The 12,398-nt window shown below is 36.0% G+C and overlaps 1 protein-coding gene across 23 annotated transcripts in view; it reads right to left on the reverse strand.

The window, feature by feature from the left end:
* Positions 1 to 12,398, reverse strand: part of LOC129765026 (glucose transporter type 1) — a 647,147-nt gene that overhangs the window by 138,608 nt on the left and 496,141 nt on the right. For 22 of the 23 annotated variants that reach the window (XR_008741328.1, XR_008741330.1, XR_008741327.1 and 19 more), the window contains 5 exons: positions 10,667 to 10,804; positions 9,985 to 10,241; positions 9,272 to 9,396; positions 8,916 to 9,194; positions 8,647 to 8,834 (listed from right to left, as the gene is read on the reverse strand). Coding sequence is in view for 19 of the 23 variants with exons in the window: in XM_055764813.1 (XP_055620788.1) it covers positions 8,647 to 8,834; positions 8,916 to 9,194; positions 9,272 to 9,396; positions 9,985 to 10,241; positions 10,667 to 10,804 (987 nt within the window). In the remaining 4 variants the exon portion in view is untranslated. The remainder of the gene's footprint in view (positions 1 to 8,646; positions 8,835 to 8,915; positions 9,195 to 9,271; positions 9,397 to 9,984; positions 10,242 to 10,666; positions 10,805 to 12,398) is intronic. The other variant, XM_055764832.1, reaches the window with a different exon arrangement.

The following is a 12,398-nucleotide window of genomic DNA, read 5'->3' on the forward strand; positions in this document are numbered from 1 at the left end:
TCCGTTCGCAGCGAAAATAGTTATTGACGTTAACTTTATTTCATAAAAACGTGACCTGTTTTCTGATTCGGCACCCTTAATGGGAGACGTAGTTCTACGTCAAAACACAATAGGTTCTTTCTTTTTTCGTTTATTAATGTATATGTGTGGGTGTTAGTGTGATGTGGTCGGCCGGATGTTGTCGAGCGGAAGTTCAACGTCGCGGGCCCGTCAAGGTTCAGAGAATCCCGTTTGCGTTGGCGACTCAAGTTGCTAGTCATTTCGGGGATTGACTCCACCGTATTGACTCGATCCGTGGGATTAATATCCAGTTCGGGCTTACGATGTTGGAATTCCAGGACAAAACTATTGGATCCTGATCCTTCCGTCCTTTCAGGTCGAACTCCAGTTTCAAAATCCTTTATTTGAAATTGTTTGCTCTTGATCGTTTCTTTGAGTCATAATGATTCTATCTAGAACCGAACTTATTTCAAACGAATTTCCTGATACGTTTGTTCTTCTGTGTAATTACTAAAAATAGATTTTCATGCCGAGTCCTGGGTCCAAACCATTACAAGATAGACATGTAAGACTTGCGCTTCTGAAATTCCGAACATTCCGAACATTCCGAACATTTCCGGTGTCCGACAAGTTTGGTAATATTGGCGCCACACCCTAATCGTTTTGATTTTCCAGTTGCCCACCCAAATTATATTTTTGACGTGGGACTATGTCTAACAGGAGTATATGGGGGTAAAATGAAAACCTAAACACAAAACATGCATGAAAAAATGAAAGATTCCGAATGCTTATAACTCGAACATTTCTTAACAGATCGGAAAGATGTTTGCATCAATTGATAGGGAATATTTCTGCACTTCTATCGCAATTAATAAAATGTTGTTTTTCATTAGATAAACAATTGAATAACAGTAAAATGTTAAGCGTTATCTAAACGCCCTAATTGACTCGTTTTGATTGGTTTTGATTTACAGATTCCCCAACACAGCCATCAAAACCAAGCAGCCTTGGGAAAATCTGCATTACAAATACATGAAAGTATGGGGACTTTTGTTCTCACCGAAATGTGTTCCCTAACACAGACTTCAAAACCAAGCAGCGTTGGAGAAATCGCATTGCAAATACATGAAAGTCGGTGGTTTTTTGTTCCGCCTGGAATGTGGTTCCCTAAAACAGGCTTTAAATCCAGGGAGCGTAGGGAAATTGGCATTGCAACTACATGTAAGTCGGGGGCATTTTTGTCCCGGCTGAATTGTGTTTCCCCAACACAGACTTCAGAACCAAGGTGTTTGAGGCAATCGGCTTGTAAATACATGCAAGTCGGGGGCATTTTTGTTTCGACTGAAATGTGTTTGCCTAACACAGACTTCAAAACCGAGATGTCTGGGGAAATCGGCTTTGCAAATAAAGGCAAACTGCGAGTACTTTTGTACTCGCTTGCCTTTGTGCAGACTAGAATATGTTTCCTTAACACGGTCTCTTAAACTTAAGAACCTAGAAAAAACGTGCAGACACTAGAAGCGAATGAACTTTCAAGTTTAAAACCTCTATAGTATAAAAAGTAGAAGTTGAAGTTGTTGATTCAAGCAAGCCGGGGGTACTTCTTCACCCTTGTTTTTTTTTTGCACTCCGAAAAGTGTTTTTTCCTAACGCGAATAAGCGGGTACGAACACAACGCTTTGGCTCGGTTATTCAAGATTGCATTAAAGGATATGCCTTCATATCTTCTGTTCACTGAATTTCTACGCATGATATTTGCTGATTAGGCAAAATGTTGATAACCATTTGCTGCGATAATGCCTATTGATTGAACAATATGCGTTCGACGTACATGTCAAAATCGAAACTGAGTGCTTGAAGTTCATCAAATCAAGCAAATTTGCGGTTCGAGAAGTACGTACACTTAAGAGATAAACTTCAGAGGGAAATGTAAAATAAAATAATCGTTTGATAATTTTTCCGTTCACATATTACGTCCTAGGCATCATACCAAACGTAAAATGACTTGTCATTAAATTTACTTGTTACGGAGAACCTCATCTATCACAATGCATGAATTGACCTTACAAGACATTATACAATCTTTTACTCACAAAGCAAATATATTGAATTCAATTGAATCGAAAATTGTTTCAATCAATCAAAAATTTAATCAATACAAACAAATAATTGCTAAGCTAAGATAGTCCCACGTCAACCTTGCGGTTATATCATAGATATAACCCACCCATTTTTTATCTGAATTTTCAAATAGTGAATGTGAGTGTCTAAGAAGGAAGCTTCCCGAGCTGAAATCTCTGAAATTTGAAAATGCTATCAACATTTTTTTCAAACTCGTCAAGCAAGTAATGGAATAGCAATTGTGTTATTCGCAATAGAATCCACAATCTTTGAACAAACAATACATACAAATTCATATCTTAGATTCAAAATCAGAATAGAATTTGAATTTCTAAATCATCATCTCTGAACCAGAAAATCTGAATTTGTAATCAAACCTGAAGCTCCCATTACGATATTTGAGAGACAATATTTTTCATCAACTAATCGAGTTTTATCCACTTGTTTGTTACCCGATACGATAAATAATCTCAATACTATCGATTAATCGATTAGTCGTTAGATTCGCCAGATTCATAACAAAAAACATTATACATTATACAAAAGTGCGGGAACGCTAAAAAGTGTGATATTATGTTGAACTGTTTTGGTTTAGAAAAACCAAATCTATTGCGGGAACAAAACCACGTCTAAGTTAGAACCTCACGAGCAATTTCTTTGCTTGAGAGACTATTCTAGTGTAAGAGCCCGAATTTTGGATGCTTCTGCGAGCTCTGAACAAATAAATCAAAGAATGATTCACTATCCATTATTTGTTTATTCATCTTGTAAAGATACAACAAAAAACTAAACGAAGAAAAAATATTAAAAAATAAATAGTTACAAGCAGTGTGGCAACATTTTAATCTGTACCAGAGTGGTTAAAAATCTTACTCATCTGTTCTTTTTCTGTAAATCTGTACCATCGAAAATATTCGCTGTAGAGAAAAATCCATTTTATAGCATAAAAATACTCATTTATTTACTACAAATATCACTTTTACATTTCATTCGTGTGTTTGATGGTGTTTACACATAGTTTTTGCAGTTTTAGATTGCATACTGTCATTCATTAAATGTTTCGAGTATCACACAAGTGATACTGCGGCGTAAAAGTAATCATGTACCTTAATGTAGCTTTGTTCAAATGTAAAAACTTTCACCCGCTGAAAAAATCTGCACCAATCTGAACTTTTTGACGAAAATCTGTACTCTGTTCCGCGCAGAATCTGTACCAAAAATAACGAAAAAAATCTGTACCTTTACAGATTAATCTGTACGTGTGACAACACTGGTTACAAGCTGGTGAAGTGAGAGGTTCCGAAAAAAATGTTGTGCCACATGGCGTACACGATCCCAGCTTTTTCTGATTATCCGAAACAAAAAACCGACAGATTCTGGATCAGTAAAGATGCTGCGATGGTACGACCCTCGGATAAATAAAAATAAAATCTTGACAAAATGGCGTCCATTTAAATTGTTTTTTTTCTGTACATTTTCATGACGATTGCACTTTTTTAAATATTAAAATTTAAAAAAAATGATTTTTATTGGTCCATGAGATATATAAATATTTATTCACATCAAATTTTGAATAAATCGGTTCAGTAGAACTTGAGATATCTTATGAGTCATTTCAGAAAAACTAGTTTAGCAAAAAAGTTTCGTGTCAAAGCTATAACTTGGTAAATACTGGGATTTTCTAAAAGTTCCTTCTAGGGTGCATTCTTGAATGTCTGAATTTCAGAAATATGAAGAAAAAAAAACTTTTTTTTTCAAATTTCTAGACTAGAATATCCCCCTAACAGCTTCGTTCAATTTACATATTTTCGGCGCCAGTGAGCAATAATTGAACGGAATTGGGGAAGGGAACCAAAAAGTAAGTAGATAGGCAAACGCAAGAAATATCAGTGTTAAAAATAAAAATATAGTCTGACTACCCCTCCTTGAGTATCTAACTAGCTGTGGCTTAGGGTGCCCATCCAGGAGACCTCATTCAGTTGTACAAAACAACGTTATTATCAGTGTTAGAATATGGCAGTTTTTGCTTCCGATCAGCTGCCAGGATTCATATTTTCAAGCTGGAGAGAATACAATATCGTTGCTTGCGTATAGCCATGGGGTGTTTGCATTCGACACATACGATGAGTCTCGAAGTTTTGGCAGGAGTACCCCCGCTTACTCTTCGGTTCACAGAATTATCCTACAGATTTCTCATCCGTTGCAAGATCATGAATCCATTGGTGATTGATAACTTCGAAAATCTACTCCAACTGACTCCTCAGTCAAGTTTTATGTCTTTATACCATGAGTACCTTACCCACGACGTGCACCCTTCACCAGGCATCTCCAACCAAGTTTGCTTCCCATACTTTTGCAATTCCTCTGTCATTTTTGATCTGTCCATGCGACAAAAAATCCATGGAATCCCAGATCACCTACGCTACGGATCCTGATCTTCTGCTTCATCTATACCTGTTCCTCAGAAACGCCGATGTCAACGTTTAATGATGTTTCCTTCGTTGTGCCCCCGTTTCATATCCCTCCTATCCGATCGATAAACTTTTTTTAGTCGCGGCAATACATACACACACTCTTTACAGATACACGGGCCGAAGGTTGTGCAGTCCACAAGAGCAACAAGAGCCAAAGGTTGTACCGCTCATGACAACTCTACACGAGCTGATGATTGCGCCGGCTAGTGACCATTCTATCCTGGATTCCTCGAGGCGAGAAAGACGCACCACGCTAGATATGGGGTACAAACTAGGGGGGCGTTGCTGATTAATGGTCAGCTGCATCCCAATAGGAAGTATCCCGTGTCGGGCACACGTACAGAGCATCGAAGACTGCAACATACCAATTATGAGAACACTTGTAATACTAACCTCGAGCCAACCGCGAGTAATCGGTTACATATTACTAACATAGTTGTAAGACAAAAATTGTCAAAATATTGGACTCCCGCCCCCTCAGGCTAACGCCACATGTGCCTTAATAAAATATATATTTTGGGAAAAAAACTAGCTGTTGTTCACCTAGGCAACACTGCGTCAGACTATAGCTCGGGTTCAGTAATAATAACAAAGTAAGATCAGTCCTGTGATTCTGTTGCTTTATGATACGTGAGAGGCTATGCGAAGAAGGAATGCGAGGCGAAGAAGAATATAAACGTGCTGCACCGAAAGTAATCATGACGTTTTGGTTCTCATGCTTGTGTATCATGAAGTTCTCTCAGCAAAGCAAATCCCAGTATTTCGAAACAAAGATCTCTCGCTCTCGTTTATTTTATGATGTTGATTTTTGAAAGCTGGGAACAAATAATAAGTTGTTTTTGAGTTTTTCCGAAAGATTATGCATGAAAACATCGTTTTATAAAGAAAAGTGAAAACTGCCTAAAATAAACATGGGACATCTAAATTAGTGGAATTAACTAACATTTTGGAAGTGAAAAACATATAAAATGTGGTTTTGAAAGTGTTGTTATTAATTTTATCCTGAAAATCATAATAAATGTGATTGTTTCTATCAACCAAATTAAAGCTCTCTAACCGCTGTACTATTTGTTTTTTGACACCCAACTTCTATTTTTCTTAGTTTCGCTGTAAAATTGTTATAAACAATTACTGGTGAGAATTCAATTGAAATCTTCAAAAATCACCATTTTTAGCGCACTGCTGTTATAATATCCAATTAACTTTTACCTCAACGGACAATTAATAAATTTTAATTCAAGTCATATTTGATGTAGAAAATTTTAAACTGTACATAATAGGGTTTGGAGTTGTATATAATCGAGTCCGACCTGTAGTAGAGAAGATGAAACAAATAAAATGAAAAATTGGAGCGATCGCTAAAAAAATTGGGAATAGAAAATATTCAATGCACAAGATCAAAATATTAAAAATGTAAAATTGTAGTGATTCCAAAAATCGAAAAACATTTGAATTTGGAAATAAAACAATAATTGAGGTTTAACTAAGGAGAGAATACTAAATTTTTAAAAATAAATTTTAGAAATTGAATAAAACACAAACATTATTTTTCAAAATTGTAAAAGTTTAAGAAAAGGAAATTACTGAAACTGGAAAACTGTAAAAAAAACAAAAAATAAAAAAAAGATTCGAACGAACTAACGAATAAATCGAAAAATGAAAAATTAGAGCTTGAAGCAATTTTAATAATTCCAAATTTTTAAATTATAGAGAAAAGTTTCTAAAAAATTGAATCTTAACAAAAAGTTGGAACCATCGAAAAAGGGGAATCGAAAAGATTGAATCAAAAATATGAAAAATAAAATAAAATAAAAGAGTTGGTTTTTATTATAAATATAAAGAATTGAATAAATTGACTTGATATATCGGAAAAATATTAAATTATGATTTTTTTAAAACTATGAATTAGGCTAAACCAAAAGAAGGCAAAAAACGTAAAAATTGAAATTAAAAATTAAAAAAGAAATAAATTTATGAAATTGAAAAAAATCTAAAAAAGCTAATTACGAGGCTGAATCGAAAATTCAGATAGAAAACAATGAAACATCATTTCGATGATTTGGATTTAAAAATTGAAAAAAGAAGAAAAGAAATACAACATAATGCATAGCGTAAAGATTAGAAAGATTTAGAAAAAATGATGAAAACATAAAAAATATTCAATTATAGTTATAGTTTCGTTGTTGTTGCGCTTTCTATCAAGCCCACGTTATGAGAGCGAGAGAGCATTTAACGGAGAGCGCTTGAAGAATATCAGTATCAGTCCCAGCACACAAAGACATTTATTTGATAATACTGTTCGAAAGTTGTCATACATTGGTCAAAAAGAATTAGTACTTTAGCGAGAAACTAAATTTAACGCTTCGTATATTACGTTATCCATTTGTTTTTGTTTTTTTGTTTTTTTCTTCTAGCAGACTTATCTCACTTCTTAACTTAACTTTTGTTTTTTTTTGTGTTTTGTTTTGTTTTTTTTTTCTTTAGCATTTATTGCATTGGAAACAAAATTTTGTGCATGATTTCGGATAAATTCGAAAGTACTGTCTTTGAAATGCATGGAACTGCATAGAAGTATTGAGAATGAATTACCAGAGTAAAAATTCATATATCATAAAATTTAAACTTTTCTTCATAGTGTAGCATGTGTTTTAAATCAAGTTATGACACGAACTGTCCATTGTCGCCTTTTTTGGGCGCATTCAGGCTGCAATTCTTTTAAATGAAGATAAAAAATATAAAATTCGATATTGCCGAGAACATTTTGTCGAACATTTTTTTAGTATTCGTTCTAAGGTCAGGAATATCGGAAAACTTTAGAAAACCTGTATTTCTAGTACCCACAAAACAGTGTTTTACATAAATACTATTGAAACAGGTGATTGAAGAAAAATTCAGTTTCATTCAGCCTGATACGATACCAACCCACTTTTTGTAGTTATTAAAATAGTTTTCAAGCAAGTGAACCTAGAACCTAGAACCTAGAACCTAGAACGCATCACATAGATCTGGATTTTGAAACTCGGAGAATTGCTTGTGTAACAAAAATGAAAGAAGAAAGAGCATCAAATGCTTAACACTCACAGAAGATAAAACAATTCTATTTGTATATAAAAAATATAAAATGAATTAATTAATTAAGTTACACAAAACAAAAACTTAGCTGTTTTATATTTACAGCGGGAAGCTTCACACACACCGAAAAATACTTGAAAATTCAAAATTCGTACATCTTCTTCGAAGAATTCCATTCGCTAAACAGATGGCTCAAATTACTTCACAACTTCTTCCGGAAATAGTCTTCCAAACACTGAAATGGCTTACCAGCAAAAATCACAAAGAAAATCTGCAATATTCGTTATGAGGAAAATTTTACGTCACATTTATTCCATGGCTTGCTGATGCATAGCTGGGGATATTCCCTATTAATTTGTGTATTTGGAATCAAATCCATCTTTTAACTGAAGTGTTTTTAACGTTCAACATCTTTCACTTTTTCCCAGGTGTATGACACGATTATCGCTATCTCACTCTACCTACCGTCATGGCATATCTCACTATCCCTCTGATGTAAAAGTTCATCATCGACATCACGATATGTCAAATGGTGGTAAATTGGTAATTCGCGATGGTGTCGACGTCTGGTGGCGACTTCAAATTAGGGCCATAATTTGTATCCCAAACTCGTTGGTGTAATCTCTAGCAGATTAGAAGACACGAAGCCGGTTTTTAAATATTAAAATTTGAATGAAAATTTGCACATCATGTTATTTAATTACTTGAAACACGTATTTCTGACTTTCATTAAACCATATGGCTATACAATTCCAAAAGTGTTGCTGATTTTTTTTTATTATAATATTATGGAAATTATCGCCAAGGCTCTCAAATTTCCAAAATCGAATGTGAATAAGGCATTCAAATGCTATCGGAAAACATTTGACGTTGGATCGCGCAAGACAGTCCTCAAATTGGTGAAATCACTTTCCCAACATTAGTTCCGATCATGGTGGAGACGCCTTGTAGATATCGCGAAGAAAGTTCTAATACTCACGGCATTAATTCCACTAAACTGTTGACTCAGCTGCATCACAATTCCGATGATGAGTGGCGGACGCAGCGTCGTGGAACATATCAGCTCGATCGTCGATATGCTGCTTTCGGATTGCTGCGCTCGCTCCTCGGCCCGCATCTCTTCGATGTCTTCCTCCACCTGGTTGGATGCCCTCAGCCTCCGGAGAGCTACACTCAAGAGGATGGAGAGGAACATAAATCAGATGTTGAACAATGTTGCACGCAGTGATAGTGGACAGTAGGACCTACCCTTTCGCGCTTCCTCCTCCCACTGTTTCGTAATAAGTAAATATCTAGGTGACTCGGGACAAATAGGTAAGAGTAGTAATTGTAATACAGCTGGACAGATGGCGAGCCCTAACAGCACGGGCCAGCCATCATTAGTTCCTAAAATTTGTTCTATACCCAGTACTTGTGATAATAATAATCCTACTGTCACAGCCAATTGGTTAACGGTACCTAAACCACCTCTTAAATTTAATGGAGCAATTTCAGATATATACATTGGTACTAATGATGTGTTTAAGCCTGTGCGAATAGAGCAGAAAAAAATTAAGACACATCAGATCAGAGTTCCAGGGCCCAATTTGACAGAGGGCACTCACCACAATTGACACCAATTATAAATCGTCCGAGGAATAGAATTTCATAGGAATGACTCATCTTCGTGAATCCCATCAGGCATGCACCCGTGATGCCGAGCACGTTGTTAAGTAGCAGACCCCCTTTCCTGGAGGAAATAAAATAAGGGAAAAAAACACAATTTAGTTCAATAATAACCGGACAGCGAAGGGAAGCTATCACACCATCGCTGATCGTAAAAATTCGCTGAATAGGACTCGCCGGATACAAAACAATAAATTATTTACGGTGTGACAAATCTTGATCTCCATAAATTAGCTCTGTATGCATTTGAGCTGCCCTCGACGTATGTAAATTTATGGATTTCAAATAATATTCAAACATGTGGAATGTGATACGCGCGCTGCTGATCTTTGCACACAAACTATTCTGACGAGGCAAGAATTCATCATTATGCTTGTTATGATTACAGCGTTTCGTCATTCAAGGCTGAATGGTGGCAATGTGGCGTTGCAAATTATGCAAATTTTCCAGGTCATGATTATCTAATATTTGATTTACGCGCATACGCGTCGATATCGCTGTATCTCTGTCTATCTCCCCCAACTTTGCCACTATGTAGCAGAAATGCATCCATCGAGGATGGTGTTAGCGGTTCCATCATCCACGGAAATAGGTGTTGACAACGCGTTATTAAATGCATCAGTGCACCTTCCCCACTCCCACCAGGTCTTACCTGCCGAATCTGTTCGCTATCCAGCCTCCGCTAAAACCTCCGAGCATGCCTCCGATGGCAAATATTGACACCGCCACGGAGTAGAGCTTCTGGATGAACTCCTCGCTGATGTCCTCCCCGTACCGGTCTTTGTACACGTCCTTCATGAAGTTTTCGATGTTGACCTCGGGCGCATTGATAACGCCGGTGTTGTACCCAAACTGCAGCATTCCGAGGACCGCCGCAAAGATGGAGTACGACAGGAAGAACGTCAAACCCTAGGAAAAACAAACAAACAATATACGTCAGTCTCCGGCTCAATTCACCACGTTAAAAAGCGAAAGTCTGATTCGAAAATAAAACAATCAATTCCCAAAATAGGGGGAAATAAATCTTTATTAGGCAAATTCAAACAAATTGGAGTGTTCCACCAGGAAACAGAATCGTAAATAACAAATCCGTGTCTGCAAGAAAAAAAGAAGAATACCGCTACAACAATAACAACACAAAAGATGTGTAAATCAATATAAATGACTGGAAAAGGCGAAATGAAAACATGTCCACCCACACTAACATCGTATTTCTTGCGATGGCCGCCGGATTGCAACAAAACCTTTGAAATGAAAAAGAAAGAAAAAAAAAGAAATACAAACCGAAAAATGAAACGAAAACGAAACGAAAAAATAGTTCAACTGGTACTGACTTGCTCTAGTAAACGTAATTTTCGCCGATGAGTATGCTCCTCCAGCCGGTCCACGTACTCCCGCAGCTCCTCGATCTCCTCCTTCACCTGCTGCACGGTATCGAGCTCATGCTTGATTTGGACCATATCTCGTTTTACCTGAGCCCAAGAGAAGAGGACACATTTAGCAAATGCAAACATTTACGGAAAGAAATGACGGGAGACTGTACAAATTCAGGTTATTGATCGATTGGCATTGATAGTGGACTCCGAATAATGGTTTAATAATGGTTAATATTTTTTTTTACAGAGGTATAAAACATTATGTTAAACACTTCGATACGTGCGTCATTTCGAAACTTATGGCTTGTTTTCTGTTGAGTTTGATTTGCCATTCCATTAGGAATAGACTAGCAGCTGAACTACGCCTGCAAATTGTACACCTTTTTTTGTTGTGAAAAACCATGTTTCAGTTCGAGAAACTCATTGCGTCCACTTTACTAAAAAAATCAGTTCATGCAACTTATATTCTATAGAATAACACGTATCAGAGTTATTGGCTTATTTTTCTTCAACAAATATGCTGACCAAAACGTAACAACTGAATGTGGTCACCACAGTAGTTTTTTAGCCGAGAACCAGCAGAGATAGCCATATGACGGAAATCATATTCAAATAAAGATGCCAAAGATTTACCTTTCGAGTGTATCCATATCATTAGATAATTTTCGGAAAGCTCCATACAAAAAGGTTAATTGGATGTACTATTGACTTGGTTAATAAAACACTGCGTTAATCTACAAAATCTTGAATAATACAGAAAAAAACTATTTTTTTCCAGTATTGTTACCCACCACACCTACACACAAAAAAAAATGATGCATTCAAGTTTTACACCTCAAAACTTGAAGCTTCAAAATGATGTATATCCCATCTTCATGCGTTGGTCTTTCACAAGGTTACAGCGTTTCTAGATTCACTTAAAAACTTCGACTTTGCGCTCCGTTCCCATAATTTTTGTGGAGTAGAGAATCAACGACATAGTACTGTATACTAGGAATAAGATTTAGAGGCATAGTTTTATTTAAAAATTAATATCGAAGTATTATTTGAATTCTAATAATACTTTTCCCATGTGACACCAACTATTACCATAACAGGTACACTTAGTACCATAGTGTTAGTACTCCAGGAACACTATTACCATAATAGGTACATGGAAGTGGTGATTGTAATTTTCCAATAAATGTAAAGAACAATAGCGTAGTAATAAAGTACACAAATTTATTAGAATCTTATGGTTATATATGTGCAAATACGCACCCAACTCGTCCAGCAAGTCATAATACTTTAGATCATTTTATACGTCCGATCAATCTTGCTGTGAACATACAAAATCATACTATCTTTAACGATCTTAGTGACCACCTTCCCATTATTTCATCTATTCCTTTGGATAATGCAAAAAGTCAACAAGTGTTAAAAATGGACATTGTTGATCATGCTAAACTTGAGAATCAGTTTTTTTTAATGACTTTGAAGTTACTGATGATATTGATGCTACTCTAGACACTCTTTTAACTACATATAATAACTTGTTGGCTGAATGTACAAAAACTGTTACAAAAATTGTTACAATAAAAGGAGAGAACTGTCCATGGATGACTTATAGCCTTTGGAAGTTAATACAAATAAAAAACAAAACAAGTATCTAGAAAAAGTGAAAATCAGTTCCAACAATGCACGCGCTAGG

Source organism: Toxorhynchites rutilus, chromosome 2, assembly GCF_029784135.1.
Source record: "Toxorhynchites rutilus septentrionalis strain SRP chromosome 2, ASM2978413v1, whole genome shotgun sequence".
In the NCBI taxonomy this organism is placed as follows: Eukaryota; Metazoa; Arthropoda; class Insecta; order Diptera; family Culicidae; genus Toxorhynchites; species Toxorhynchites rutilus.